Source organism: Panthera pardus, unplaced genomic scaffold, assembly GCF_024362965.1.
Source record: "Panthera pardus isolate Hobbes unplaced genomic scaffold, ASM2436296v1 HiC_scaffold_10, whole genome shotgun sequence".
NCBI classification, from domain to species: Eukaryota; Metazoa; Chordata; class Mammalia; order Carnivora; family Felidae; genus Panthera; species Panthera pardus.
Genome location: NW_026526655.1, coordinates 18,253,525 through 18,279,035, shown reverse-complemented (window position 1 = coordinate 18,279,035; position 25,511 = coordinate 18,253,525). Strand labels below are relative to the sequence as shown.

The window sequence follows — 25,511 nt, the reverse complement described above, 5'->3', positions numbered from 1 at the left end:
TAGGAGCTTTGTGTTAGGATTTTCCTCGATTTACAGACAAAACATGGTCCAAGGTCATACAGATACTGTCTCTTGTCCCTGAAGAAGCTCTCGCTACTTAGCTGACCCGAAGGAATATATATGAGGTCTGGGACCGTGTGCCCAGACCCCAGGTGGGGTAAGGGGCCGGGGAGGCTGACACACTTCTGGGGTTTGCCCCGTTTGCCTTGACTTTGGATCTTTCGAGATGATGCGTTTTGATTGAACGTAATGTTCAATCTCAGCAGTCTGTGCCCAAGTCACTGGCTCCTCTCACTTGCCCTGTGGTGCCCCACAGGAGTGGGTATTTCAAAATCTTAATCAGCATAGTGTTCCAATATTTGTTTTTCCTTTATTTAACAGATGCTTACAGAACACTTACTTAGTTCCAGGCCCCACTCCAAGCGCTTTACAAACATTATGAGGTAGCTCCCAAGCATCTTCAATAGTCAACGAAAGAAAAAGCTAGTTCTACACCCAGAGGAGGTGATACCCTAAAGAAAATTCTCAAAGGCATGGTGTTGGGGTTCTCCTTCCCACATCTGACTGGGAAGGGACAACTTTTCACTCTGCTTCCTGCTGGCAGCCCCCGCTCTCACACACATCTTCCCTTCCCTCCTTGGTAAGTGAGCTGGGGTTCCTGCAGACCCATGGCTGTCTTTGTCCTCCCTGCAGATTTCCCTCCAGTCTTCCACATCAAACTCAAGGACCAGGTGCTGCTGGAGGGAGAGGCAGCCACCCTGCTCTGTCTGCCAGCGGCCTGCCCTGCACCCCACATCTCCTGGATGAAAGGTAAGGAGAACACTCCTGTCACAGACAGCGGGCAGGCAAGTGGTCCCACAGCCAGGGGATGCTCAGGGGAGGTGGTAACTGGGGAGGGGGGCCTGGAGCCGTCTCACTCAGCAGCCCCCTCTGCTCTTCCCGGCCCGCAGACAAACAGTCCCTGCGATCAGAGCCCTCAGTGATCATCGTGTCCTGTAAAGATGGACGGCAGCTGCTAAGCATCCCCCGGGTGGGCAAGCGACATGCTGGGCTCTATGAGTGCTCGGCCACCAATGTCCTGGGCAGCATCACCAGCTCCTGTACCGTGGCTGTGGCCCGTGAGCTAGGGGCAGGGACTGAGGGGGGCAGCGATGGCACGTGGTGGGCTAGGGTTTGAGGGTCCCTAAGCTGGGGCACAGGGGCTCACTGGGGCTCCCTTCCTCTTGCCAGGCATCCCAGGAAAGTTAGCTCCTCCTGAGGTGCCCCAGACCTACCAGGACACGGCACTGGTGCTCTGGAAGCCAGGAGATAGCCGGGCACCTTGCACATACACGCTGGAGCGGCGGGTGGATGGTGAGGGACGGGGCAGGCTGGCGGAAGAGGGGGTGGGAGCTGGGAGGTGCACGGGTCCCGGGAGACAGTTGCCCTCCCTGGCTCCTCACAGATAGCCCTGGGAGCTTGGGCCACCCCTTCTGTGGCCTCAGCCCCTCCCCCATGCTGCCCTACAGGGGAGTCTGCCTGGCACCCTGTGAGCTCAGGCATCCCTGACTGTTACTACAACGTGACCCACCTGCCAATCGGTGTGACCGTGAGATTCCGTGTGGCCTGTGCCAACCGTGCTGGGCAAGGGCCTTTCAGCAACCCTTCCGAGAAGGTCATCGTCAGGGGCACACAAGGTCAGTGGGACAGGATGGGGGGTGGCCAGAGAACTATGGTTTTGCCCCAGGGGTACCATGGTGATGATTTTCTTTCTCTCCACTTAGATTCCTCAGTTCTGCCATCTGCTGCTCACCAAGACGCCCCTGTTACCTCAGGGCCAGCCAGGGCCCCGCCTCCTCACTCTCCTACCTCACTGGCCCCATCCCAGACTCCCACCCCAGCTCCTGCTCCCCCAGCCCCTCAGTCAGCCGCTCTCAGCCCCTCATGTCCCCCAACACCCCCCAGTCAGGCCTTGTCCTCCCTCAAGGCCGTGGGTCCACCACCCCAAACCCCCCCACGAAAGCACAGAGGCCTGCAGGCTGCCCAGCAAGCAGAGCCCGCCCCACCCAGTGCCCAGGCCACCCCAAGTGAGCCCAAGTCTTCCATCCCTGACACTGGGACCCCAACCCCAGCCTCCACCCCTCAAGGGGTTAAACCAGCGTCTTCCTCTACTCCCCTGTATATGGTAACCTCCTTTGTGTCTGCACCCCCAGCCCCTGAGCCCCCAGCCCCCGAGCCCCCTCCCGAGCCCACCAAGGTGACTGTGCGAAGCCTCAGCCCGGCCAAGGAGGTGGTCACCTCCCCTGTGGGTGGTCCCCCCAGCTCTCCTGGGCCAGAGGGCACCGCTCTTCGACAGGGGCCCCCTCAGAAACCCTACACCTTCCTAGAGGAGAAGGCCAGGCAAGTGGGTCTGGGGAAGGGACAGAGGACGGAGTGGGGAGTGGATGGGATGTAGGGAACAGCAATTCAGAGAGAAGATCAGGTTGCCCTGGGCAGGGTTGGGGAGGGACTGAGATCTGGGTGCCTGGCATATTAAATTCAGATTTTCTCTGCCAGGCACTGTGCTAAGCTCTTTAATCATATGATACCATTTAATCTTCACAACCCTGAGAGACAGACAGAGACTGCATTATTATCATCAGCCGTTTCACAGATAGGAAAACTGAGGTTGGACAGGTTATGGGATTTGCCTGAGGCACAGAGCCAGTAAGTGGCAGAGCTGAGACTCCCATCCAGGCTCCTAGGATTGAACTTCAGAGGCCACGCTCAGAACCATTGCATACTTGCTGCTGGGGGTCCCTGCTTCCCCGACCTCCTCTTCTCTGATCATGTGGTGTCCCCCCCCATACACACATAGGGGCCGCTTCGGTGTAGTGCGTGCATGCCGGGAGAACGCCACCGGGCGGACATTCGTGGCCAAGATCGTGCCCTACGCGGCTGAGGGCAAGCGGCGCGTCCTGCAGGAGTACGAAGTGCTGCGGACATTGCACCACGAACGGCTCATGTCCCTGCACGAGGCCTACATCACCCCGCGTTACCTTGTGCTCATCGCTGAGAGCTGCGGGAACCGGGAGCTCCTCTGTGGGCTCAGCGACAGGTAACCCGGCGACCTGGGGGAGCAGGGAGCAAGTGGGGGCAGCTGAGCTGGGATGTCACCTGCTCCGCCCGGGCCCCCCCAGGTTCCGGTATTCAGAGGACGATGTGGCCACCTATGTGGTGCAGCTGCTACAAGGCCTGGACTACCTCCACGGCCGCCACGTGCTGCACCTGGACATCAAGCCTGACAACCTGCTGCTGGCCCCTGACAACGCCCTCAAGATTGTGGACTTCGGCAGTGCCCAGCCCTACAACCCCCAGGCCCTGCGGCCCCTTGGCCACCGCACAGGCACGCTGGAGTTCATGGGTGAGGGCGTCATGCCAGCCGGGGGTTGGGGTGCTACCAGAGGGGTGGAAGCCGGGGCTCACTCTGCTTCACTCACGTATGTGCCATTTATTGAGTGCTTATTATATGTGAGCAACGAATTCGGTTCTTTCCATGCATTTTCTCTCTTTTCTTTTTTTAAGTTTATTTTTTCTGAGAGAGAGAGAGAACACGAGAGCATGGGTTGGGGAGGGGCAGAGAGAGGGGGAGAGAGAGAATCCCAAGCAAGCCCCACACTGTCAGCACAGAGCCTGATGCGGGGTTTGAACTCACGAATCATGAGATCATGACCTGAGTGAAATCAACAGTCAGCCGCTTAACTGACTTGAGCCACCCAGACACCCGCCATGGATGATATTTTCAGTAGCCCTAGAGATTGGCATAACATTACCCCCATTTTACAGACGAAACAGAGGTGCAGTGAGGTTAAGTATTTGTCCAATATCAGACAGTTTATAAATGGTAGAGCCAGGATTTGATAAAATTGGACAGAGAGGAGATCAATCATTAATCTATATACATAAGGTAAACCAGCTACCGTTTAGCTACCTACTGAATACTTTATGCTCATCATCTCTATTCCTTGGAGTTATTCTACAAGCCACACTTTACAGATGAGGAAATGGAGAGCCAGACAAGTTTAGTACATTGCCAACATCCCACGGCTAGAAGGACAGGCCTGGGATTAGAGCCAGCCAGGCTGATTTCAAAGGCTCTTAACCTTGGTGTTGGCCACGCTTTTTGTGAATGGGTGCCCTACCTCAGGGCTGATCCGAGGGAGCTAATGGCCCTGGTTCCCAGTACCTCTGCAGTTCTGGGGACCCCACCATTCAGTACCTGGGCCAATTCCTCAGGCAGCCCACATCTCCGCTGGGGGCCACCCAACTCCCATTCGACCTGCTGGATCCAGGGCCTGTTGCTCTGGTTGTGCCCATGGTCTTGTGACCTGGGCACTGTCCTGCTCCCCCAGCCCCCAGGGGCCTCCCTTGTCTCTCCCGCTCCCCTGCCATCAGGAAGCTGGTTCAACTTGGCCTCTGTCTCCCGTCAGCTCCTGAGATGGTGAAGGGAGAGCCCATCGGTTCCGCCACGGACATCTGGGGAGCGGGTGTGCTCACTTACATCATGTGAGTGCCCCTAGGACCCACCTTCCGCCTACATCCCTCTCCCCGCTCACAGCCTCCCCAGCACACAATGCACACGCCCAGCTCAGGCTCAGTAGACTTGTCTCTGAGCACTGTGCCCTTCTGAACCCCCACACTAACGTCCCCCTGGGGCTGTGAGCTGACCTTCGGTCCGCATGCATCAACTGAACCGTCTCCACAACAGGCTCAGTGGACGCTCCCCGTTCTATGAGCCAGACCCCCAGGAAACAGAGGCTCGGATTGTGGGGGGCCGCTTTGATGCCTTCCAGCTGTACCCTAACACCTCCCAAAGCGCCACACTCTTCTTGCGGAAGGTCCTCTCGGTACACCCCTGGTGAGTAGGCCCCACACTTGCCAACCCATCTGGCATTGCCTGCCCGCGGCCTCAGACCACCCTGGCCAAGCCTGAGCCGAAGCCCCCCTCCCACCCCAATTCCTCCCCGGCCACCACTAATACACCACTACTTTTAAATGGTTGTTCTCTCCACCACTGATGCCTTTAAGCCCCGTGAGGCGGGCAGAGTCACCGCCCCTGCTCCAGAGATGGGGAAACCGAGCCCCAGAGTTGGCTCGCTGAGGGATGTGAATCCAGGCCCGGGACTTGGATCCGTGGGAGGGCGGAGCCTTCCAGGCTCACTGTCCCTGGCCGGCCTGGCAGGAGCCGGCCCTCCCTGCAGGACTGCCTGGCCCACCCCTGGCTGCAGGATGCCTACCTGATGAAGCTGCGTCGCCAGACGCTCACCTTCACCACCAACCGGCTCAAGGAGTTTCTGGGCGAGCAGCGGCGCCGCCGGGCTGAGGCTGCCACCCGTCACAAGGTGCTGCTCCGCTCCTACCCAGGCAGCCCCTAGCGGCTCGGACCACAGCCTGGCCTCGGGCTTCAACTCGGGGCTCCACTGAGGCCACGGGACATTCCAGGGCCCCTACTGAGCCGGGTGGGCCCAGGGCTTCGGACACCACCAGCAGCAACATCCAGCCGGGCTGTTACCTCATGGACCTGCAGGGACAGAGGCCCTGGGCTTTGCCGATGCCACCCCGGCCAGAGCCAGAGGGGGAGACCCATGGGCCAGGCTGGGTGGGGGTGGGGGCACGGGAGCAGGGAAGCAGGAAGAGGGGCAAGAAGGGAATGGGTAAGAGACAAGGAAAAGAAGCCACGGGATAGGGAGAGGAGACTCTAGGAAGGTTCTGGGGGGGAGAGACAATGTATCTGGGGGGAGACCAACTTAGCAGGGTATGAATAGCTGGAGAGGAGGAAGAGGAAGGAGCCCAGCGTTGTCAGGGCCATGGGCTGGAAGTGAGTGTTGGTGGAGTGGGGACAGGACGTGGAGACAGCGCTAGGGAGCCAGAGCCAGCACGTGAGGGAGGGCAGCAAAGTGGGGGAGGGAGAGGAGAGGACTCAGGTGGGGTGGGGTGAGGTGGGCCAGCTGCCAGCATCCCAGAAGGAGAACCTGGAGCACTGGGGCCTGGAAGCAGTGATTACGGGAGCCAGTGCTCTCCTGTCCCAGTGGATGCAGCTGTGAGCACTCTGCTGGCCCAAGGATGTCCCCGCTGCCCCTCTGTGGCCTTCACCCTTCTTCCCATTCATGTTTATTTATTTATTGACTTTTATGAAATTTCCCTTCCATCCAGTTCCTATTGCCCGTGTTGTCCTGACCATCCCCCCAGCCATCCAGCTGTCTGTGCAGCTGTCTGTCTGTCTGTCACAAGGAAAATAAAAACGGCAAGCAGCAGGACCTATGTGTGGTCAATGGGGAGGGATGATGGGGGGGAGGAGAACAGGGTGCTGGGGGTGCTGGGACAGGGGCATTTCGGCCCGCTCTTGGCCAGTGAGAGCTGAGGTGTAACAGCTAGCATCTTAGGACCATGGCTCCTGACCCTGACCCTCCTGGCCCCTCACCTTTCCCTTATTCTGCCCCTCCGTCTGAAGTTTTCTGGAATCCTGGCAGGACCACTGACTCCTCACCACTACCATGTAACCAGACTCTGGTGGCCCCCATCTTGTCTCACATATTACCTCATTGCAACTTGGAGGATACTGGGCTCTGGAATGTACCAGTCCACACCCCAAGGCTGGAGCGGCCAGCGTGTCTGCCCAGGAGACAGGCCAGCTCTGGTCCCGACCCCTGGAACAGAAGGGCTTTCATCATGATAATTGGCAAGATGGTGATGATGTCACGAAAGGGCCGCAGAGGAAACCAGGACACGTTCTCGCTCCATGCTTTTGTGTTAGAGCACCAATCAGGCACCTGGGGCGCCAGCTGCACAAGGCTGTGGCCGGCGTGTCGGCTGAGATGGGGCCACCGACGAGCATCTTCCTAGAGCTAAGGGGCACGCCCAGCTGGATCTTCTTGTCCCCATGGCACGCTAGGGAGTCTGATGGGTGCCGAGGCTCCTTGACTCTAGATGCTCCCTGCAGCACCACAGAATGGTCGCTGGGGTCCTAGAACTGAGCTGCCCTGCCCAGAGGTGAAGGGGAGGAGGGAGCCAGTTCTCCTTGTGTCCAGTGGGGGCTGTTTCCTACCTCCTCCTCACCTTGCAAACTCTGTTCTTGGCAAAGTGAGAGGAATTAAAGTCTCCTCCCACCATGAGCAGAGAGAGGTAGCACTGGTGTGTTGCCGATCGTGGTTGAGGGCCCCTTGGCTGTGCCCCCAAACAACCTTCGCCCAGCCTCACCCAGCCCAGCCTCCCTGGCTTCTCAGGAACCCCAGGGAAGAGGCAAGCCCCACCATCATAAAATAACAGGATGTTCAAGCCAGCTGGAAGGAACTACAGAGACGTCTTGCCCACCTGTCATTTTAGCGATGAAGATATACAGTTTGCCTGTGAGAATCTTTAATCCCCTACTCACTGCAAGTGTTTTCATATAAAAATGAGGTGCCTGAACTCATATCTTGATAAATGGTAAAATTCCTCTCCCGTCCCCACTCTGATCTTGAGCTCCCTTCCCATCTCCATTGAAAATGGCATGTGAACTGCTTGTTCCAAACCCGGAGGAGCAAAGGTAATTTATGTCAGCAGAGCTGTGTCAAAATTGCTCTGATCAAAAGGTGACAGTGCTCCACACCTGGGCGGGCAGTTACAAAGAGTGGAAGCAATGCTCTTCCTGGTGCCCTGGCCTGGGTAGGCTGGACTCCAGGCAAGTCCCAGCAGGGTTAACGGAACCCCTTCATCCAAGCTGTCTGGTGCCCCTATGCACTAGTTTACGACCCCAAAGGGGCTTGGGCAGACCTAGAATTGGGGAATTGGTAAATCCCCAAATCCCCAAATCTCCTGGGACAGTGCAGCCCAGCCAGACCCTACCATGTCACATGGAGGGAAGAGAGTGGGACTGGGGTGGTAGAAGGGGGTGCTGTTCTCAAAAATCTTTACCGTCCCCTCTAGGTTTATCTCAGTTGACCGCCAGGGGGCACAGTGCGGAAATGACAACCCTAGGCTTCCAGGGCCAGGGGAGTAAGTGCTTCCAGATTGGTCCTGACAGCCACACTGCCCTCTCATAATTGGCTGGATGGACAGCGAAGTACCCCGCTACTCTAGCGTCATTCAGGGACGCCCCCACAAACACTTGTGCCCCTTAATGGACAGTGTCCTGGGAAGCGCATGTTGTCTGACGGTCTGGGGACTGACCAGAGCGTAAAGCTGCCCCAGCTGGGAGCTGAATCTCTTGTCAGCCTGGGCCCTTGTCTGGTCCTCCCAGGAGTGGGATGGTTACCCCCTGCCCTGGGAGGGGGTGGGGCCGCATCCAGCTGCCCAGCTGTCCAGGTGCTGACATGAAGTGCACCCCAGAGCTGCTCGGGTTTCCTCCCCCGGGCCTGCCCCAGAGGCTGAGCCAGCATCCCAACACATCCTCAGGCTAAATAAGGAGCCCGCTTGGGTCAGTGGGCGGGGCTGGGGTCCCCGGGGGGCTTGGGGCAACCACGCCAAACAAGGCAAGGAGGGGAGTGATGTATAAAACCGGGGCCCTGGGCTGAGCACCTGCTCGTGCCCCTACTGTGCCTTCCAGGAGGGCTCTGTCCCACCTCCCACCCAGCTAGTCGACCCAAGTCCCGAAGTCGACCAGCCCGCGGTGAGTCCCCATCCTCAGACCAGCCCCAGACACTCCCATCCCCCAAGATGTTCTGAATTGACAGGGAAAAGGCTGAAACTCAAAGTCTCTGTGTGAGCCTAGACCCCATGTTTGTTTTGCGCTCCCCAGATGTCCAAAGCAGCTCCCGCCAAAAAACCAGCGGCTGCGGCCCCGCCTCCGGGATGTACCCTGGATATCAACGACCCCCAGGTCCAGAAAGCAGCCATTCGCATCCAGGCCTCTTACCGGGGCCACAGGTGAGGGGGAGCCCGGAGCCCTCAGGAGGAGGGGAGCTGGAGCTGCAGAAAGCGCCCTGCTGCGTGGGGGGTGGAAGCTGAGCACAGTGTTATGGACCGCTGGGGTCCCTGCACTTAGGGGAAAGCCATTAGTGAGGTGTGGCACAGTGGCCGACAAGAATAAATCATTTCATCAGGGTAACAATTCAAGAGCAGGCTCCCTCCGAACCCATCCCCACATTTAAAGTTCTAGTGGACCGAATGGGGGAGGGGGCGAGGAATTTGGTGCCGGCGGTCCAGAGCCGTGTCGTAGGACCTCCGGGCCCTGAGCCGGCTCTCTGATAGGTCCCGGAAGGAGCTTCGCGAGAAGGGGCCACCGCGAGTGCTGGAGCCCCTGAAGGACGTGGTGCTGATCGAGGGCAGCGCGGCCAAGCTGACTTGCCGCATTTCGGCTTTCCCGGACCCATTCATCCGCTGGAGCAAGGACGGCAAGGAGCTGCGTGACGGGCCCAAGTATCGTTACGTCTTCGAGGACCCTGACGTGGTCGCCCTGGTGGTGCGCGACGGCGAGCTGGCAGACCTGGGCCAGTACAGCATCAACGTAACCAACCCCTTCGGCCAGTGCTCTGACTCGGCGCGCATCCTGGTGGAAGGTACGCGCGCCCCGGGTGCCACCACGCAGAGCGGCACCACCTCCAGGTGCCGCAACTGGGTCCAGCCGCGCGCGATCCGCTGGGCCTAGCCGAGTCCCGATGGGGCTGGGGGCACCGCCTGCCTCAGGAGCCCTTCCCACCCAGACTGAGAAGTCCGCAGTGGGCTTCTATCACTCCACACCAGGGCCCCAAGGTCACATTGAACCAGAGGCATTACCAGCGTTAGGGCCCAGGTCTTCGGACTCCAACCCGGGGCAATTTCCACTACGTGGAGCTGTCTCCAGGGCACCGAGGTGTGTAAACATTCCCGGGCTTGCACTCTTAGTACCTCTTTTGATCCTCCGTCCCCCCCTCTCCCCCGTGGGAAGTTGGAACGGCAGCTGCTAGCCCGGCTTAACAGCTGAGGAGATGAAGCCACAGAGAGGCTACAGGCTTGCCCAGCGTCACACCGCGAGTTTAAATCCATCTCGTATTTAGCGCTGGGTATTATCTGGGGAGGTGATGCCCCTGCCCCGCCTCACCCCTAGGACCCTCACTAGGTCGCATGCCCTTTCTCTTCTAGTCCCTGCGAAGATTCAAAAGGGACCGGATAACACTAAGGCGCGCAAAGGCGCCACGGTGACGCTGACTGCGGAGATCATGGGCGAGCCTGCACCCGACGTGGGCTGGACCAAGGACGGGGAGGACATCGAGGAGGATGACAGGCGAGGGCGGGGACCTGCCGCTGGGGCGGAACGGGGCCCAGAAAACTGGCGGGAGTGGGCCGGGGGGCGGGGAACGGGAGGCGAGCGCCAGAGCTGGCTAACCAGCCGGGCCCCGGGCGCCTGTAACCTGACCGCGGCCCGCCCTCCCCTCTCCCGCTCTCCCCGCCAGGGTGTTCTTCGAGATCGGCAGTACCACCACGACGCTGACCATCCGCCGGGCCACGCCCGAGGACAGCGGCAAGTACGAGGTGTACGTGGAGAACAGCCTGGGCATGGACCAGAGCTTCGCTCGAGTGGACGTGGCCTGAAAGGAACGCTCGGACCTTTCACCCTGGCTCCTAGCCCCGGGGTGGGTGGGACCGACAACCCTCCTCCATCTTGCTTAATAAAGCTGCTCTCTCTGACCCTCCGCCTGTTCTGTTCTTTGGAGACGCCGTTTCTTTTCCCCTGCACTCCAATCCCACGCTTACTCCAGACCCACACACCACGGTCACAGAATGTTGGGATCAGAATGTTTGGAGAGTGACTGGTCCGGTGCTTTATTTTACAGACTGTAAATCTGAGACAAGGTTTCTCTCACCGACCGAAGCTCCTTCCCTTGCCAGCCGGACGGTCGGAGGATCTTATGACTCCGCCTTCTCTTTTTCTGAGTCCCTCAAGCCCCACCCACTCGCGGTAGGAGGCTCTCGCCACGCCCATCTCAAGACTGGCCACACCCCCTTTCGTCTCTAGCCCCGCCTCTCCGTGTTCCTGTTCTTTACTTTGACTGCTACTCCTGGGCCCGTTCCTGGACAGTTCGGGGTCCTAATTTTAGCTTCCAGCATCGCCTCTTAGGCCCCACCCTTCTCTTTAGCCACTCCCCTCGATCCCTAGGCCGCGCCCCATTCTTCTCCGTTTAGTCCCACCTCCCTCCTCTTTTGTAGTTGGAAGGAGGGGTAGCGAGGAGGGCTACGGAAAACAAGAGCTTAAGAACTACTATTCCCGGCATACTCCGCGAAGGAGTTCTCGCGAGTCGCGAGAAGACACGTGCGCGGAAGGAGCAAGCGGTAGCTGGCCGCAGAGCTGGAATAAAGGGACCTAGTGGTAAACGGAGCCAAAGGAGGGGTGGCGAAAGGGGTAGGAGGGAGGGGACCGCCCCTAGACCGGTGGCTGCTCGGAGGTCCCGGCTGGCCCTTCGGAGGTCTGCTCTTGTGTTAGCCCCGCAACCTCTGTCTAAGCAAGGCTAGGGTTTGTTAGACGGAGTCAGTTGTAGGGTTCAGAGGGTCAGCAATCCATCCTCCGAATGCAGAGTTTTAGCACTCGTCGCCAGTATTGGGACTCAGGGGCTAGTAGATTCCGTGTTTGAGATGCCAAGGGAATCTGTCTTTTGATTCACGGTTCATCACTTAGAGGTTAGTTTTAGGATTCAAGTTCGGCATATAGAGGGTTTTTGCTCGGACTTGGGATTCATGAGATGCGGATCAGTGTTACCTTATTTCTAGAGATTCACTCTTAGGATGGTGGTTAAATATCTAGGGCATACTCAGGATTTGAGATTCGGTATTCAGGGTTCACTCTTGGGATTCGGGGCTTAACATCTACAGCATAAGAATGTAACAATTGGAAATCATTGGGTTTGGGGTTTTGGTTTTGAGGTTTGGGGTCTAAGAGGTCTATTACTGAGTTTTTGAGTTAGCTAGATTTGTTTATGGCCACAGGGAAGTCTGTTGGATCAAATTGCAAGGTGCGAATTTCAGGATTTAGGAGAAACCACTGTGGGGTTTAAGGTCAGTTGGAATCTGGGATGGGATTTCAGATGTGTGGGATTTGTGAGGTGTTGTGTCCAGGGAGGGACTACACTGAATTTTGGATTTACATCCTGTGAGAGGGCTAAGTGTTTCTATTTGGGGTTTGGGGTTTGCTTGGGATGTGAGGGGGTTCTTGGATTGGGGTGTGAAATCTGAGCCTGATTTCTCTGTTGGGATTTGAGATTTAGGTAGCAATTGCCATCATGCTGAAAGCTGTGATCCTGATTGGAGGCCCTCAAAAGGGTGAGGAGCCCTGGGGAAAGGAGCAGGGAGGTTGGGCTGGAGCGGATGGTGGAGCGGAGGCAGAGGGAGGGAGGCAAGAAGCTGTAATGGGCTTCTCTCTCCTGTCTCAGGGACTCGCTTCAGGCCTTTGTCTTTTGAGGTGCCCAAACCCCTGTTTCCAGTGGCAGGGGTCCCTATGATCCAGCACCACATTGAGGCTTGTGCCCAGGTAACCCCGTAGGCTCCCCACTCCCACCTCACTTCCTGCTTATCTTCTTCATGCTGTACGTCCCCCTTTCCAACTGTGTCTTGTTCCCACCAGGCATAACTCCAAGGACTCCCATTTACAAATGACAGTGTGAATGGTGTCCCTTAGAGTTATGCAGTGCAACTGCCCTGCTGTCCTTACTAATCTGGTCTCTCATCTGGCCTCTTCTTGGTTAGATTTCACTCCTATTTTTAAAGCACGGAATGTGCGAGCAGGCAGGAATCTTAGAGACCATTTAAAGCTGTAGCATGAGGAACCTTAATGATAGCAAAGCACAGAACTCAAACCGTTGCTCACTATGGAGCTAATTTCTGTCTTGCTTTTATCATTGGGACGGGTAGAGTTTTATCTGAATCCAGTCTCTGCCTGCTATAAGGACTTGAGTACATTTCTCCCTGCTTTGTGAGCCTTAGTTTCCTTATTTGTCAAATGGGGTGATTAAACCTACTTTGTGGGCTGACAGAGCTTAGAGATGAGGTTGGTAAAGTGCCTAGTACAAAGTAGGCACTTGATAAATGGTACCCATATCTCGTGCTGATCTCAAGCTCAGATTGACAGATAATAAATATGGGGGGAAATGAAAGGATTATCTTTTCATGCAGCTTGGTGGGCAGAATCTTTCCTAGGGTGATCTTCAGATGTGGGGGATGGGGGGGGTAGTAAAATAATAAAAGATTGAAAGACCAGGGACAGACTTCCTCTAACTTCCTTTTTGTCTGGAGGAGAAATCAGGCCAGAGTGGTAAAGTAAGTGCCCAGGGGCCCCACAGCTGAGACCAAAACTGTGGTCTCTTGACTCCTGGGACTGTTCCAGGGGTTCCCCGAACATTCCCTCCTATCAGATATTTTCTTTTTCCTCCCAACCTCTTCCCTTGTTCTCAGGTCCCTGGGATGCAGGAGATTCTGCTCATTGGCTTCTACCAACCTGACGAGCCCCTTACCCGGTTTCTAGAGGCTGCCCAGCAGGAGTTTAACCTTCCAGTCAGGTGTTTGTGCACACGTGCAGTATAGGGGTGTGGGACGGTGACCTAGGCCTCAGGGTTCTCGTGAGTGGGTTGAGTTGGTGCTTGCCAGACTTTACCCTTCTATACTGGGAGGATTCTTGTTTGGGCCTCTCTGAATCCCTGAGTATATTGGCCTTAGGCAGATGTACTCCTGGGAGCAGGAGGGGTCAGATGCCAGGCTCAGGATATCTGCCTCCTTTGATCTCACTGAGCTGGCTCTGGGGTCCCTGGGGACAGGTACCTGCAGGAATTTGCGCCCCTGGGCACAGGGGGTGGTCTCTACCATTTCCGGGACCAGATCCTGGCTGGGGGCCCTGAAGCCTTCTTCGTGCTCAACGCTGACGTCTGTTCTGACTTCCCCTTGAGTGCTATGTTGGATGCCTACAGACACCAGCCTCACCCTTTCTTGCTCCTTGGCACCACGGTGAGGGGGCTGGGAAGGCGGGAGGGTGTAAAGGGGGTGATCCAGAGAAGTTCCTGGAATGCAGGGTGTCGGGGAGGCAGGGGCAGCCCAGGGAGCTGGAGTGGGAACCGACATCAAGAGGGAAATGTGCCAGAAATCCCAGCAGTAGCTGAGGTGGCGGTGGAGACCCTGAGCCCTGTGGCTGCTTGGAAAGAAGGGAGGGGGAGGGCAGCTGTCAGTTCTCCCCCTGCTGAAGGCCTGTCAGTGGCAGAAATACGTGTCAGGTGCTGCAGAGGAGAGAAAGAAAGCAAGAAAACAGACCTTGCTGCCCTGGAGCAGGCGGGTCATTGTTTTGGTGTGTCTGTCTTTCAGGCTAACAGGACACAATCCCTCAACTACGGCTGCATTGTAGAGAATCCACAGACACACGAGGTGAGAGCAGAGAGGGGGCTGGCTGGGTTCTTACTCTGTGTCATGATTCCCCCACCCCTCTGCTTCTAGAGAATGCTAGAATGCTGTTTTTTTTAAAGCACTTTAGTTATTTTGAGAGAGACAGAGAGAGTGCATGCATGCACACACGTGTGTGGAGGAGGGGCAGAGAGAGAGGGAGAGAGAGAAAGAATCCCAAGCAGGTTCCATGCTGTCAGTGCAGAGCCCGGTATGGGGCTCGATCCCTCAAACCGTGAGATCATGACCTGAGCTGAAATAAGAGTCGGATGTTCAACCGACTGAGCCGCCCAGGCGCCCTGAGAATGCTGGAATGCTACTGGGGGGGCCCCAGTGCTGTCAGACTGGTGGGGCATACCCTTGGTTGTTCATCTTCTATCCGTTCTAGAGAGATTGGCAAAAAGCAAAGGGGTAACAGTTAATTTCCATGGGTTCAGCGCCCCAGTAGATGTATGCACAGGGTGCTATGGGAACACAAAAGGAGGCCCACCCCAGCCTTGCCTGGGTGGGGGCTGGGAGAGCTCCCTGGAAGAAGCAAGTTCTGAGCCCAGTTAAATTCACATAGAGGAAGGAGACTGGAAGGCATTGCAGGTAGGGGGCCTGCAGGGCAAAGCAGAGGTTCTCTGTCCTTGTTTGTGAAACTCCCGGCCCTTGAGCCTAATTGACTTTCACACCAACCTTTTATTTGCTCAAGCTTTCCTATTAAAAATACATCTAAACAGGCACACGCAGGTAGACATACACACATACACATAAATATGTGTGATTTCGGGTGTTTTTAAGTTTTATGCGAGGCACTAGCTAGATGTTAGAGAGACAGAGCCAAAGAAATACAATCCCTGCCTCTCAGGAACCCCCTGTCCGTGGGAAAGACAGGCAAAAATCAAACGTTGCAAATGACACAGGTGCCACAGTGGGGTGTGGCCAGAGGCCACGGGTGCCCAGACCTGAGAAGCCACCTGTGGGGCAGAACAGAGGCACTCACAGAGGCAGTGGCAGAGTCGACCGGGTTTTGAAAGCTGGGTTTTCCAGATGAAGAGCGGAGAAAGGGCATTCCAGGCACAGGCAGGCGCGACGGCATTGAATTGTGCTCCAGGGCTGCTGGGAGGTGGGGAGGATTGGGAGGGAAAAGGCGCGGAGTTGGGACTTCTCTTGAAGGTGAAGGGCAGTGACTGCAGTTAGGAAGACCACCCTGGCGGCGGGGAGTACCTGGAGATCAGAAGGTCTTAGGGGATGGTGGCAGCGGCCCCTCCTCTACCAGACTCAGCCTGCTGTGTCCCCAGGTCCTGCACTACGTGGAGAAACCCAGCACTTTTGTTAGTGACATCATCAACTGTGGCATCTACCTCTTTTCCCCCGAAGCCCTGAAGCCCCTTCGGGACGTCTTCCAGCGTAACCAGCAGGATGGGCAACTGTGAGGCGGGCCCCATGGCCCTGTAACCCAAGTACCACTCCGTCCCAGACCACCCGTAACCCCTCCCACCCCCCCACCCCAGTCTCTGCAGGCTCCATCTCTACCCGCTCACCTTCCTCCTTCCTTTTCCTTTCCTCTTGTCATCCCCAGCTGAGCCTTCCCAGTCCCTCCCCTTCTAACCTCATTCTGTCCCTCTTCCTTATCCATCCCGGTTCCTCCTCTGTCACTGCCTGCCCACTCCCCTTCTGGTCCATTTCTCTCAAGCCCTAAGTGTCCCAGAGATGTCTTTCAGAACAGAAGGCAACACACACACTTGGGCGCACACACGCTTGGGTGTAGAGACATGCAGAGAGAGAGAGAGAGAGAGAGAGAGAGACACACACACACACACACACACACACACACACACACTCTCTGTCAGGCTGATGCTCCCCTCAGAGCATAGTGCCCAGAGTCCTGCTGAGCACAGTCCCCTCCCCAGGTCATCCTTGGAGGCCCTGGACGTGTTTCCCCCACCCCCGTGGGTCCTGCCCTTCACCCCCTCCTCCCCGCTGGCTCCCCATCTCGTGCCTCACTCTCTCACTCTCATCCATCTCTGCTTCTCTCTCCATCTCTCCTGGCCTCTGTCTGTTTCTGCTGAGCTGGCACCTCTACCATCTCTCTCTCCCCCTCTCTTTCTGTGACTGTCTCTGCCCTCACCAGCTGTCTTCCTCTGGGGTGAGTGTCTGTGTTTCCTTCCATCCTGTGAGAGGGAGGGTAGCCGGAGGTGGGATTGGGAGGAGTGGACGGGGAGGAGAATAGGAAAATGGGGGGAAGCTATGTCTGGGTCAGCTCCTTGGACAGGGGGCCGAGATGGGGTGTGGGTCCATGCCTGGGGATCCCCCGGGATAGCACCCTAGCTAGGGGTGGAGGGTGATGTGGGTAAGGGCAGTGGGAGAGTCTCCGGGGACAGAAGCCTCCCCTTGGAGAGGATCTGACCCGACCTGGAGAGGGGGTGGGATTCCCTCAGATTCCTATCCTCTGAGAGGCTGTGTGGGTCTCCCAGGCCAGCTCAGCCGGGGCACTGATGCCCACGTCTTCTCCTCTCTGCCAGGGAGGACTCTTCAGGCCTATGGCCAGGGGCAGGCACCATCCGCTTGGAACAGGATGTGTTCTCAGCCCTGGCTGGACAGGGCCAGATCTATGTACACCTCACTGATGGTATCTGGAGCCAGATCAAGTCTGCAGGGTACGTATGCCTCTGGGAGGTGAGCGGGGCACCTGGGGGTTGAGACTTTCGGGTGGTAGGCACCTGCTGGCCCCTGAACCCCTGTTCTACTTTGTGGCCCCTCCAGCTCAGCCCTCTATGCCTCCCGCCTCTACCTGGGCCAGTACCAGCTCACTCACCCAGAACGCCTGGCCAAGCACACCCCAGGGGGTCCACGAATCCGAGGTACCCGCCCTGCCCCCTTCCTAAATTTTGCCCCCCGCCCCAGCCTCCTGTACCCTCTGAGCCATGACTCCCAACCTCAGATTCAGAGGTGAAGACTCAATCCCTGCCCTCCCTGAACCAGATATGGTTTAGGGTATTTGCTCCCAGGTCTTCTCTTCTGCTTCTAGGAAACGTTTACATCCACCCAACGGCCAAGGTGGCCCCGTCGGCTGTGGTAAGCGGTGGGCCAGGCTGTCCCGATGGGTGGGGCGGTGCAGATAACTCCTGAACTCAGAGTGCTGGGCTCTGCGTTGTCAGCCCATTGTGTGGCCACAAGCAGGTCCCTTCCCTTTATCTGTTCTATGAAGGGTTTGGATTTGGGTTTCTCCAAGGCCCTCCAGGGGTCATAGTATGTGTTCCTCTCCACAGCTGGGCCCCAATGTCTCCATTGGGGAGGGGGTGACCGTGGGCGAGGGTGTGCGGCTCCGAGAGAGCATTGTCCTCCATGGAGCCACGCTGCAGGTAGGTGCCCAGGCACATGCGGCAGGGCATGGGACCCCGAGGCTGCAGGGGAGGGGGGAACCCCGCGTGCTCTGCATCTGGCACCTTCTACTCCCTCACTTCACACTGTCGTGTTTGGCAGGAGCACACGTGTGTTCTGCACACCATTGTGGGCTGGGGGAGCACTGTGGGGCGCTGGGCCCGTGTGGAGGGTACCCCCAATGACCCCAATCCCAACGACCCGCGAGCGCACATGGACAGTGAGAGCCTCTTCAAGGATGGGAAGCTGCTGCCTGCCATCACCATCCTAGGTATGGCTTCCTAGGGGACAGACGGCTGTGGAAAACCTCCACAGGTGATGGCTTTGCCCTGTGGGGAGCATGCATGCACGTGTTTGTGTGTGTGTGTGTGTGTTTGCGTGCACACATACACGTGCGTGTTTACTCCCTTAGCAAACATTTACCAAGTGCTTGCTGTGTGCCAGGCCCTGATTTGAGTCACTGGGGGCAAGAGGCCAGGGCACAGATGGGCAGGGAGGGATCCCTCCCGGATGGCAGTGGCCCCAGCTCCTGGCCTCTGGTCTCCCCTCCCCATGGCTTCCTCCTGGTGCCCTCGTCCCCCCTGCAGGCTGCCGCGTCCGGATCCCTGCTGAGGTGCTCATCCTGAACTCGATTGTTCTGCCACACAAGGAGCTGAGCCGCAGCTTTACCAACCAGATCATCCTCTGAGGGGGACTGCCAGAAGGCACCCCTCCAACTCCTGCCCACCCCCCTCAAGGCTGCTGCCTGCATGGCCAGCCTCTGTCCAAAAAGACCGGAGGAAGCCAGGCAGGATCTTCACATGTCGGGGAGCAACGTGGGTGGCCGGGTGGCTGGGGAGACTCCAGGCCTCCCTCTCCGCTCCCTAATAAACCCCCGTGAACCTTGGAGCCAGCACGGACTCCCGTTTGTGCCTGGGCTGGGGGTGGGGGTGGAAGGGGGGCAGCTGAGTCAGGCCCCCCCACATTAGCATTTAAATTGGAGTCATCGCTGCCGGCTCATGAATAATGAATCTGGAGCCCTGGTAAATCTCCCCCTCCCAGTGCCTTTAGCCTCTCTCGCTGCTAGGGAGAAAGGCCCCCAAGGCTCCCAGCCTGCCTGGCCCCTGCCTTCACCCCCACCCCAGCATGGCCAGCTTGCCAGCCTTCCTGTTCCTCTTCGTTGGTCCTGGCTCCGGCTCTGAGTGTAAGGATTCTGAAGGGAAGGGTGAAGGATTTCGGTTGGGCCGTGGGGTGCTGGCCGTGGGCTCACGGACTGAGAGCCACAGGCCTGAGATTGGATCAGCCGGTGGTTGCTTTCCTCAGTTTCTGCCCGGCCCAGCCCCAGCCTGTTTTCCACTTTGCCAGCTCCATCTGTTCCTCGCCTGGCTTTTGGCGGGGTGGGGGTTTCTCCCCTCCCGAGGCCTGGTTGGTGTCTGTCTTCTACTCCCCTGGCAGGCGGGACAGACCTAACTAAGCTGGTACCTGCAGCATAGTGGGGGCCCCTGGTGCTGGGAGGGGAGGGGCCCTGGCCACCTCCCGCCACCAACTCTGCCCTTTGGGAGGTCTTAGTCCTCTCCACATTCCTGAAGCCCCAGAGAAACCCAACCATCTATCATGTTTGCCCGTGACCCCCGTGTGCCCCTCTTGGTGCCCCCCCCCCTTTCCCCAGCTGTGGGTGCGGAGCTTAGTTGCCAGATGAGCTGGTAATGATCGTAATCTGCTAATTGAGAGGAATCTAATTACCCAAAGAGAATGGGGGGGCAGGGTGTGGGTGGGAGGGAGGAGGGGGTCCTGGCAGCAAGCAGGGGTGGCAGGCGGCAGGGTGCCGGGGCCTTGTTATCGGCACCAGGGTCTGGGACAGAGCCCAGGATTTCAGAGCTTCAGAACTGAGCAGTTAGGAAGATGTGCTTTCTCTGGAGCTGGGCTGAGGGTAATGTGGGAATTGGGCTAGATGTGACCTCCCAGCCCCCTCAGGCCCTGCAGGCTGTATGGGAGCGTGTGTGAAAGGAGCCAGGTTTTAGCAGTCCCGACCTACGACCTGCCTTGACTCAGCCTCTTTCCCATTTCCTGTCCCTGCCTCCAGCCCAGACCTTCCATTATCAGCATGGGGTTGGAGGGAACAGCAGATGCTTACTCTGGGCCTGGGGTCAACTCCCTGAGGAGGGAGCTGGGAGAGAGATGGGCTATGGGGCCAGAGACTGGGTCCCTTCCCTGCCCTCCCCCCAGTCCTGACCCTTCTGTTCCAAGTGGTTGGCAGAGGCCATGGCAGCTCCATCATAAATATGATAATTTAATTATTTTCTCAGCAAAACACCGTGAAATCCAATAAGTCTGTGTCAGGCCCTGGCCCCCGGGATCCCCCTCCTAGGCCCAGTGGGGATGGGGAGAGGCACTGGAAGGGGAAAGGGTCAGTGTTTGAAGTGGGGGGTGGCCAGTGTAGCGGAGATCCTTGTAACATGCCCCCTCCCACCAGGCTGCCCTAGTCACTGCTGCGTGTGTGCTCAGGCAGAGGTGGGGGTCTAGGAAGGAGCTGTGATGCCCTCCACTCCCCTCCAGCCCTTGTCCGCCCCAGGAGGGACTCAGCACCCAGTCTGCCTCTGAGGGCACAGCTCAGGGCCCAGGATGTGGGAGCCCCCTTCTCCACCACCTCTAGGTCTTCATTGGCCCTGTAGGAGTAGGAGGGTGCTGGCCCCCAAAGGGTTTGAGAAGGGAGAACGGAGGGAGCTGGGGTGGGAAGTGGGGGTGAGCGGAGGGAAGGGATGCGGGGGAGGGGTGCGCTCCTGCCATTAGTGCTTTTTTAGGTTTCCATAAAAAGATGATTCTGTAAAATCCACGAGGGGGAGCAAGCTGGGGGCTGGGGAGGGGGGCAGGTCCCTGGCACCGAGCTGGATGGGGCAATGGGAGGAGAGCTGGGGACCGACCGGGACCGAGCTTGGACGGAAATTTGGATGGGCTTCAGGAGCCAGCGAGGGGGAGAGGCCGAGCCAAGAACACTGACTGGGGGGAGGTTGGCCGGGGTGGGGTGGGGGCAGGGCCCTCATCTCCCTCCTGTCCCTTTGGCGGGGCTGACCAGGGCCCCAGTCCCACCCCCATCTCCATCCCCTCCCCCTGGCGCTGAGCAGCCATTATCGGGGGAGCAGATTGCAGCCCCCTCCCCCTCTCCGGGAAGCAGGCACAGCTGGGGCCCCGCCACATCTGCCGCATCAGCACGGAGCACAGCTGGGTGTGCCCAGAGCTGCGCTCCCCAAAACACAAAGGGGAGGGCGGGGGCCAAGGAGAGCCCAGACCCCTGAGACAGACACACTGACACTTCTGCCAACAGACACACACTCCTCGAGGCGAAGCTACACCCACCACCACACACGCTCCCTCCTGTGCAGACAGGAGAACTGACAAACACGCAATTACTCTGCCCCGCCTGCCACCCCCGCTCCCCTCCCCCCCGCCCCTTCTTCCTCCTCCCCTTCCTTCCCTCCAGGCTCCCCCTTCCGCCGCCTCGGCCACCTCGGCTCCTCTGGAGGGAGCAGGGGCCTCACCCTGCCTGAGCACACCTTTCTGGGAGGCACGGAGAACCGGAGGGCAGGAGGTGGTAAGGGGCCGCCCGGTCTGAGCAGGAGCCTGGGCAAGCCACGGCCCACCCTCCGGGCCCATACTCCTCCCTACGAAGAAGTGCCCCTTGAGACATTAGTTCTTGCCACCCTGGGCGTGATGGGGCTGGCGCTCCATCCCGGGGCGGGTGGGCTGAGCACCCTTGACTGTTGCTCCCCGTGGCAGAGTTCCATTGGTCACCTCAAGGAGGCGCTGCGTTGCCCTGGGTTCTCCAGCCAGGAGCTCAGAGGCTCCCAGGGCCGGCACCTGCCATTCCCACCCAATCTACCCTGCTCACCCCTGCTTAGCTCTGCCACCCTTGGTACTCGCGGGGTATGGGGCCTCGCCAATAGTGGCAGAGTCCCCATGCCCAGAAGAGATGATCAGGAACTCCTTCTTTCCTCTCTGCCAGGCAGTAGTCATCTCCTGGCCCCTGATTTAATCTTGCCCCCTTCACAGCCCTTGTCTCTCCTGCTCATCTCCTTGGCCCTGATGTCCTGCCCTCAGCCCTTTTCTTCCTACCCCTCACCCCACGCCTCCCCCCCACCCCCGTCCTGCGTCGCGCCCCCGCCCCTGCCCCTCAGAGCTTTAATCCCTCCTGCTGCTGTGCCGCCTTATCTGCTCCCAGCAGCTTTCGCTGCTGCAAAGCCCTCTCCCCCTCCTTCTCTGGATCTTCTCCCCCTCCTTCCCTGGCTCCCTCTTCTCTCTGACCAGCACCCCCACTCCCAGCCGGTCTGTCTCTCAGGCCTCCGTGACGGCTCCTGGCTGACCCCAAATTTGCCCTCCAGTGCCCCTTGCCCTCTCTCCAGCCTCAGTTCAGAGGTTGCCTGATGCCCACCCACTCCCACACTGGTCTCTTCCTACCCCGCCCCGCCCCCTCAGGCCCCGCAGACTTGGTCAGTTTCTGACTAGCCAAGATTTTTCATCTTTCTTCTTCCCTGCTCTCCCTTTCCTGGTCCTCTCTTCAGTTCCTCCGGTTGCCTGCCCCTCGATCTTGGACCTGGTGTCCTTCGGCCCCGGTGATCCATTGCCTTGGCTTGGCCATCCTCAAAAGGGGATGGGGGGGGGGGTGTTGGTGTGAGCCACAGGAGAGAGATCAGGCTGGGTTGGCCCTAGGACAGGGAAGGGGGTGCAGAATGCTGGCGGGCAGTGGGGGCAGGGCCTGGCGGTGGGACGCTAACCCTCTTCAGTCGCCTCAGATCACGTCCGGGCCTCCCCACCCCCCTTCACTGGAACTCTCATTAACCGCTTCTCCTGCCTCGTCCGCGGCATAAATAACCCAGATAAATCAGCCGCCGTCCGCCCCCCGCCCCTCGGCCCCCGCACAGCCCGTTTGTCACCGCTGCTCGCTCACCAGCCAGGCCTGGCCCAGTCCCGGCCTCCACCCCCCCATCCTTGTCCCTTCCCGCCCACGTCTGTCCCACACTAGCTCATCCCTTGGTCCGCACCAGAGCCAGGCCTGGGACAGGTGTCTGGGCTCGGAAGGATGGCAAGGTGTCCACTGGGAGGAGGGGGAGGCTGGGGACTCTCTCTAGGAGAGAGTTTGGGGGTCATGTCATTTATGTGTGGGCCACCCAGGAAGGGAGTCTGAGGCTGACACAAAGGTGAGAAGGGGCAGATGCAACTCAGCATGGGGGGGGGGGGTCCCTCTGCTGGGAAAAGAGGTGAAGCCCCAAAAGCCTGGGTATAGGAAGGACCTTGGAGGATCCCTTAGGAGCCCCCCAAGCTGGATCATGAGAGGTGTCTGGATCTGCCTTTGAGGCATTTTGCCCAAATAAAACCTGCACCTTCTCAGGTGCTCTGTAAGAACCTTCTGCCCTCCCTGTCATCTCCCTCACCCTCTGTCCCCCATTCCCATGCCCTGCCTTATCTGGCTGTACAGATGCCACTCTAATCTCTGCCTCTCAGTCTACCCACTGCCATCAGGAAACCTAGTTCACCCTCTGGGGGATGGAGATGGGTGGAGATTGGACTAGGAACAAATCTGGGAAATGGGGACAACTGGAGAGCAGAGGAAATCTGGCTCTGAAGCCCCCTTACCCCTGTGCCCCACACCTACTCGGGAACCAGGTCCCTGACAGACCCTCTCCCTCTGCTCACACCCAGCTCAGGTCCTGGCCAACCACACTTTGGCCCTGATGCTCACTGCAGGGGGCAGGTGGTCCCTGGGGAGTGGGTGGGGGAAGTCAGGAGGGGATGGGGGAGCTTGGGCGCAGGGCTGGGGGTGGGGGTGGGGAAGAAGCTGGGCCAGGCCCCAGGGACCAGCTGGGCAATGAGCCGGGGAAGCAGCCGGGAGGCTAAATGAGGGAGATTATCACCCAACTGCAGCCGGGCAGAGAGGGAGGCAAGCAGGGAAGCGGGGAGAGGGAAGTGGGGGGGGGAGGACGGGGGCCAGAGGGGAAGGGGGTGTAGGGGGGGCAGGAGAGACGGAAGAGACCGGAGGGGAGGCACAGGATGGGCTGCAGGGATATGGAAGGGGGACTCTCGCCAAGCGTAACCAGATTCCTAGGGGTCTGGGAGACGGGGTGATGGGGACCTGGGGACAATTGGAGACAGCTGGCTGTGGGGCACTGGCGGGGAGTGAATGCAGTTCTACTTCCCCGTGGCCTGAACTCTCCTCTCCACCCACCCCCCAACTTTGTGCCCTCCAGAGGAGTGTGATTTGGGCTGATGATGACGGAGGCCAGTATGTTAAAAGAGTATGACCCCATGATCTCAGTGGATGGCAGGGCAATTTAGGCATTGAGTACAGGGTAGCAACGAGTGCTGGGGAGAGCTTGGGGAGTAGCTCCCTGATTTCTTGGCAGAGCCCCAGACTGAAGTAACCTTAAAAAAGCAATTAAATCACCTTAAAAAAAAAAAAAAAAACCAGTAAAGAAAAATCAATACTAGGAGAAAGGGGAAGAGAGGCTGGGGGAGGAGGAGGTGGGGTGGAAGCACTAGAAGGGTCTAGGAGTCTAGCCGGGAGGGCAGAGCATGGCAGGGGGCTGCCTGGGTAGGGGGTAGAGAAAGGGGGACTGTCTGTGGTCACTTGGAGACTCGGAGTGCTAACTCGGCAGCTGCTTCCAGTGCCGTCCCCACTTTCCCCTCTGGGAGGCCGCCAGACGCAGCCCTGACCCCAGGGGTCTCATCTTCCCAGCTTGGGGGAGCTGGCTTGTGGGGAAGCCCAGCCGCAGTCCCCCACCCCGCCCCCAGGAAGCTACTTTGATGAGAGGCTGGGGACAACACCTCAGGGTGCCAAGGGTGGCCAGGGCAGGGGGCTGGTGGGCTCTGTGCTGGGGCGACGGTGACTGATGGGGCCTGATTTGGTCTCACAGCCAGGGTGGCCCCCGTGGTTCCCTACCCCCACCCCCGGGGTAGCCGCCCGTGGGCCCCTCCTCTGGGCCCAGGCGGGGGCTGCGACTGGCAGGGCAGGCCTGACGCAGGGGAGGGGTGGCCTCTGGGCAGCGGGTGGACCTCGGGCTCTAATCCCCAGCAGCTGCCGTTTCCCTCAGATCGATTCCCTTCTCACTTTTTTTTCAGCTGCTGGTTCCGCGGCTCGGATCGATGGAGCCGCCTCCCCCGCCCCTCTGAGCTTCCTCTCCCTGCTGCTCATTAGTGCCCCGATTAATCAGCCCCCCCTTTTCTCTGGGGGACAAGTGCTTCCTCCCCCATGAGGGCTCACGTTCTCACGCGGGCCCCCCAGAACACAAGCTGCTCCCTGTGACCACCCCAGCCTGGGAGCACCAAGGCATTTCCTCCTGGGCTGCCCACTGGGGCCCCACCCCTGCCTGCCATACCAACCCACATGCCTGTTCCCCTCGGCAAGACAGCAGCCTCACCAGGGCGCCCCTGCCCTATTCTGCCATCCACCCCCTGCTTCCGCTTCTGAGATAGTACTCCCCATCCAAGCCCGCACATTTCTCCTCCCTCCCAAATCCCCATTTGGGCTCTTCCACTCCCTCCATTCCATACCCTCTCCTCCACCCATCACACCTCCTCCCTGCTCCTTGGCCCGTTCACCCAACACCCTCCCCCACCCACCAGACAGGTGTGGCAAGGGATTTGGGAAGCGTTTGGGGAAGAAAAATGTGGCCACAGATGTTCAAGTCAGCCAGGGTGCCCTCTGTCCCAGACACAGGAATGACTGAGTTTGGGGGCGGGGGAGGGGGCGGCCAGCATCCCAGGAGGGGGTGGGGGGGAAGGTGGATGTTGAGCCCAGGAGCAAAGGTCCAGGCCAGTCACGAATCTTGGTGGAGTCACCTATGTCC

At 58.7% G+C, this 25,511-nt stretch overlaps 3 protein-coding genes and 1 long non-coding RNA gene across 26 annotated transcripts in view; 3 read left to right on the top strand and 1 right to left on the bottom strand.

Annotated features, from left to right (window-relative positions):
- Positions 1-5,907, top strand: part of SPEG (striated muscle enriched protein kinase) — a 56,422-nt gene extending 50,515 nt beyond the window's left edge. For all 14 annotated transcript variants that reach the window (XM_053904558.1, XM_053904545.1, XM_053904542.1 and 11 more), the window contains 10 exons: positions 694-810; positions 951-1,118; positions 1,231-1,353; positions 1,509-1,676; positions 1,764-2,379; positions 2,837-3,076; positions 3,159-3,382; positions 4,449-4,524; positions 4,727-4,876; positions 5,201-5,907. In XM_053904558.1, the coding sequence (XP_053760533.1) occupies positions 694-810; positions 951-1,118; positions 1,231-1,353; positions 1,509-1,676; positions 1,764-2,379; positions 2,837-3,076; positions 3,159-3,382; positions 4,449-4,524; positions 4,727-4,876; positions 5,201-5,393 (2,075 nt within the window). In that variant the 3' untranslated portion in view covers positions 5,394-5,907. The remainder of the gene's footprint in view (positions 1-693; positions 811-950; positions 1,119-1,230; positions 1,354-1,508; positions 1,677-1,763; positions 2,380-2,836; positions 3,077-3,158; positions 3,383-4,448; positions 4,525-4,726; positions 4,877-5,200) is intronic.
- Positions 5,908-8,734: 2,827 nt separating this feature from the next.
- SPEGNB (SPEG neighbor) lies at positions 8,735-10,602 on the top strand. Its single transcript, XM_019445844.2, has 4 exons — positions 8,735-8,862; positions 9,187-9,494; positions 10,057-10,198; positions 10,368-10,602. Exons 1-4 carry the CDS (start codon positions 8,735-8,737, stop codon positions 10,504-10,506), a joined length of 717 nt encoding a protein of 238 aa, XP_019301389.1. The 3' UTR covers positions 10,507-10,602.
- A 584-nt stretch (positions 10,603-11,186) lies between these two features.
- Positions 11,187-18,582, top strand: GMPPA (GDP-mannose pyrophosphorylase A). 9 transcript variants are annotated; one of them, XM_019445836.2, is made up of 14 exons: positions 11,187-11,281; positions 12,168-12,228; positions 12,339-12,436; positions 13,357-13,460; positions 13,716-13,902; positions 14,254-14,313; positions 15,612-15,742; positions 16,445-16,459; positions 16,836-16,970; positions 17,077-17,174; positions 17,342-17,388; positions 17,583-17,675; positions 17,797-17,965; positions 18,282-18,582. In XM_019445836.2, the coding sequence occupies exons 2-14, from the start codon at positions 12,189-12,191 to the stop codon at positions 18,380-18,382; spliced, it is 1,278 nt and encodes a 425-aa protein (XP_019301381.1). In that variant the 5' UTR covers positions 11,187-11,281; positions 12,168-12,188; the 3' UTR covers positions 18,383-18,582. The 9 variants fall into 9 exon arrangements, with proteins under 9 accessions (XP_019301381.1, XP_019301385.1, XP_019301388.1 ...); XM_019445840.2 differs by having other exon boundaries at positions 11,260-11,281; positions 12,174-12,228; XM_019445839.2 differs by lacking the exon at positions 11,187-11,281 and adding an exon at positions 11,297-11,589.
- On the bottom strand, positions 13,570-15,628 carry LOC128777649 (uncharacterized). Of its 2 annotated transcripts, none has more exons than XR_008422905.1 (2): positions 15,538-15,628; positions 13,570-15,426 (listed from the first exon to the last, which is right to left on the bottom strand). It is a non-coding gene; the product is annotated as an uncharacterized LOC128777649 (long non-coding RNA). The 2 variants fall into 2 exon arrangements; XR_008422906.1 differs by having other exon boundaries at positions 13,570-15,429; positions 15,538-15,613.
- Positions 18,583-25,511: the final 6,929 nt, after the last annotated feature.

Excerpts from the sequence above, each read along its gene's own strand:
- SPEGNB (XM_019445844.2), top strand. The coding sequence starts at position 8,735 with ATGTCCAAAGCAGCTCCCGCCAAAAAACCAGCGGCTGCGGCCCCGCCT. Across the intron at positions 9,495-10,056 it reads GGCGCGCATCCTGGTGGAAG|TCCCTGCGAAGATTCAAAAG; the intron begins GTACGCGCGCCC and ends TTTCTCTTCTAG. Across the intron at positions 10,199-10,367 it reads GACATCGAGGAGGATGACAG|GGTGTTCTTCGAGATCGGCA; the intron begins GCGAGGGCGGGG and ends TCTCCCCGCCAG.
- GMPPA (XM_019445836.2), top strand. The coding sequence starts at position 12,189 with ATGCTGAAAGCTGTGATCCTGATTGGAGGCCCTCAAAAGG. Across the intron at positions 17,175-17,341 it reads AGGGGGTCCACGAATCCGAG|GAAACGTTTACATCCACCCA; the intron begins GTACCCGCCCTG and ends TTCTGCTTCTAG. Across the intron at positions 17,676-17,796 it reads TCCATGGAGCCACGCTGCAG|GAGCACACGTGTGTTCTGCA; the intron begins GTAGGTGCCCAG and ends CGTGTTTGGCAG.